Source organism: Primulina huaijiensis, chromosome 8 (genome assembly GCF_012295235.1).
Source record: "Primulina huaijiensis isolate GDHJ02 chromosome 8, ASM1229523v2, whole genome shotgun sequence".
Lineage (NCBI taxonomy): Eukaryota > Viridiplantae > Streptophyta > Magnoliopsida > Lamiales > Gesneriaceae > Primulina > Primulina huaijiensis.
In genome coordinates this window covers 21,971,041-21,971,822 of record NC_133313.1, presented here as the reverse complement: position 1 = coordinate 21,971,822, position 782 = coordinate 21,971,041, and the positions used below count along the sequence as shown (strand labels likewise).

General features: G+C 40.3%; 1 protein-coding gene across 1 annotated transcript; it reads right to left on the bottom strand.

Annotated features, from left to right (window-relative positions):
- LOC140982176 (uncharacterized) lies at positions 1-782 on the bottom strand. The gene is made up of 2 exons (XM_073448595.1): positions 761-782; positions 1-488 (listed from the first exon to the last, which is right to left on the bottom strand). The coding sequence occupies exons 1-2, from the start codon at positions 780-782 to the stop codon at positions 1-3; spliced, it is 510 nt and encodes a 169-aa protein (XP_073304696.1).

Below are 782 nucleotides of genomic sequence, written 5' to 3'. Positions count from 1 at the left end.
TCAGCTTTCACTTGCTGACAAACCAAACACGTGGCTACAAACATAAACACTTTTCTTCATACCTTTCCACCAAAACCTGGTCTTCAAATCCTTATACATTTTCATACTTCCAGGGTGGATACTCAACTTACTCCTGTGGGCTTGAGATAAAATCTCGTCTCTTAATTCAGAATCTTCTGGAACTACGATTCTTCCCGACAGACACAAGGTTCCATCTGTTTGGAACGCAAAACCAGATGTGTTGTCTCCATTAGCTAACCTTGCTAACTTTTTCACGTTCGGGGCAGAAAATTGAGCTTCTCTGATTTTGGCATACAACTTCGGTTCAGATAAAATGCTCGTTACTCGAATGTGTTCCATCCCTTTCTTATGCCGGAAGTGAAATCCCAGAGAACAACAATCTTGGATTACACTTGATATGAAACTTGTCTGAAGTGCAGATAATCTCACCTTGCGACTAAGAGCATCAGCTGTAAGATTCGCTGATCCTGGATGATACTTGATTTCGCAATCATAATCCTTTAACAAATCCATCCATCTTCTTTGGTGCATATTCAACTCTGCTTGAGTGAAGATACACTTCAAACTCTTGTGACCTGTAAAAATCTCAAATCTCTCTCCGTAGAGATAATGTCGCCAGATCTTCAAAGCAAACACAATCGCTGCTAATTCCAGATCATGAACTGGATAATTCTCTTCATGCTTCTTCAACTGTCTGGATGCATATGCAATCACATGACCATTATGGGTTAAAACACACCCAAGTCCTCGAAAAGATGCAT

Excerpts from the sequence above, each read along its gene's own strand:
- LOC140982176 (XM_073448595.1), bottom strand. The coding sequence starts at position 782 with ATGCATCTTTTCGAGGACTTGG. Across the intron at positions 489-760 it reads GCATCTTTTCGAGGACTTGG|GATCAGCGAATCTTACAGCT; the intron begins GTGTGTTTTAAC and ends AGTATCATCCAG.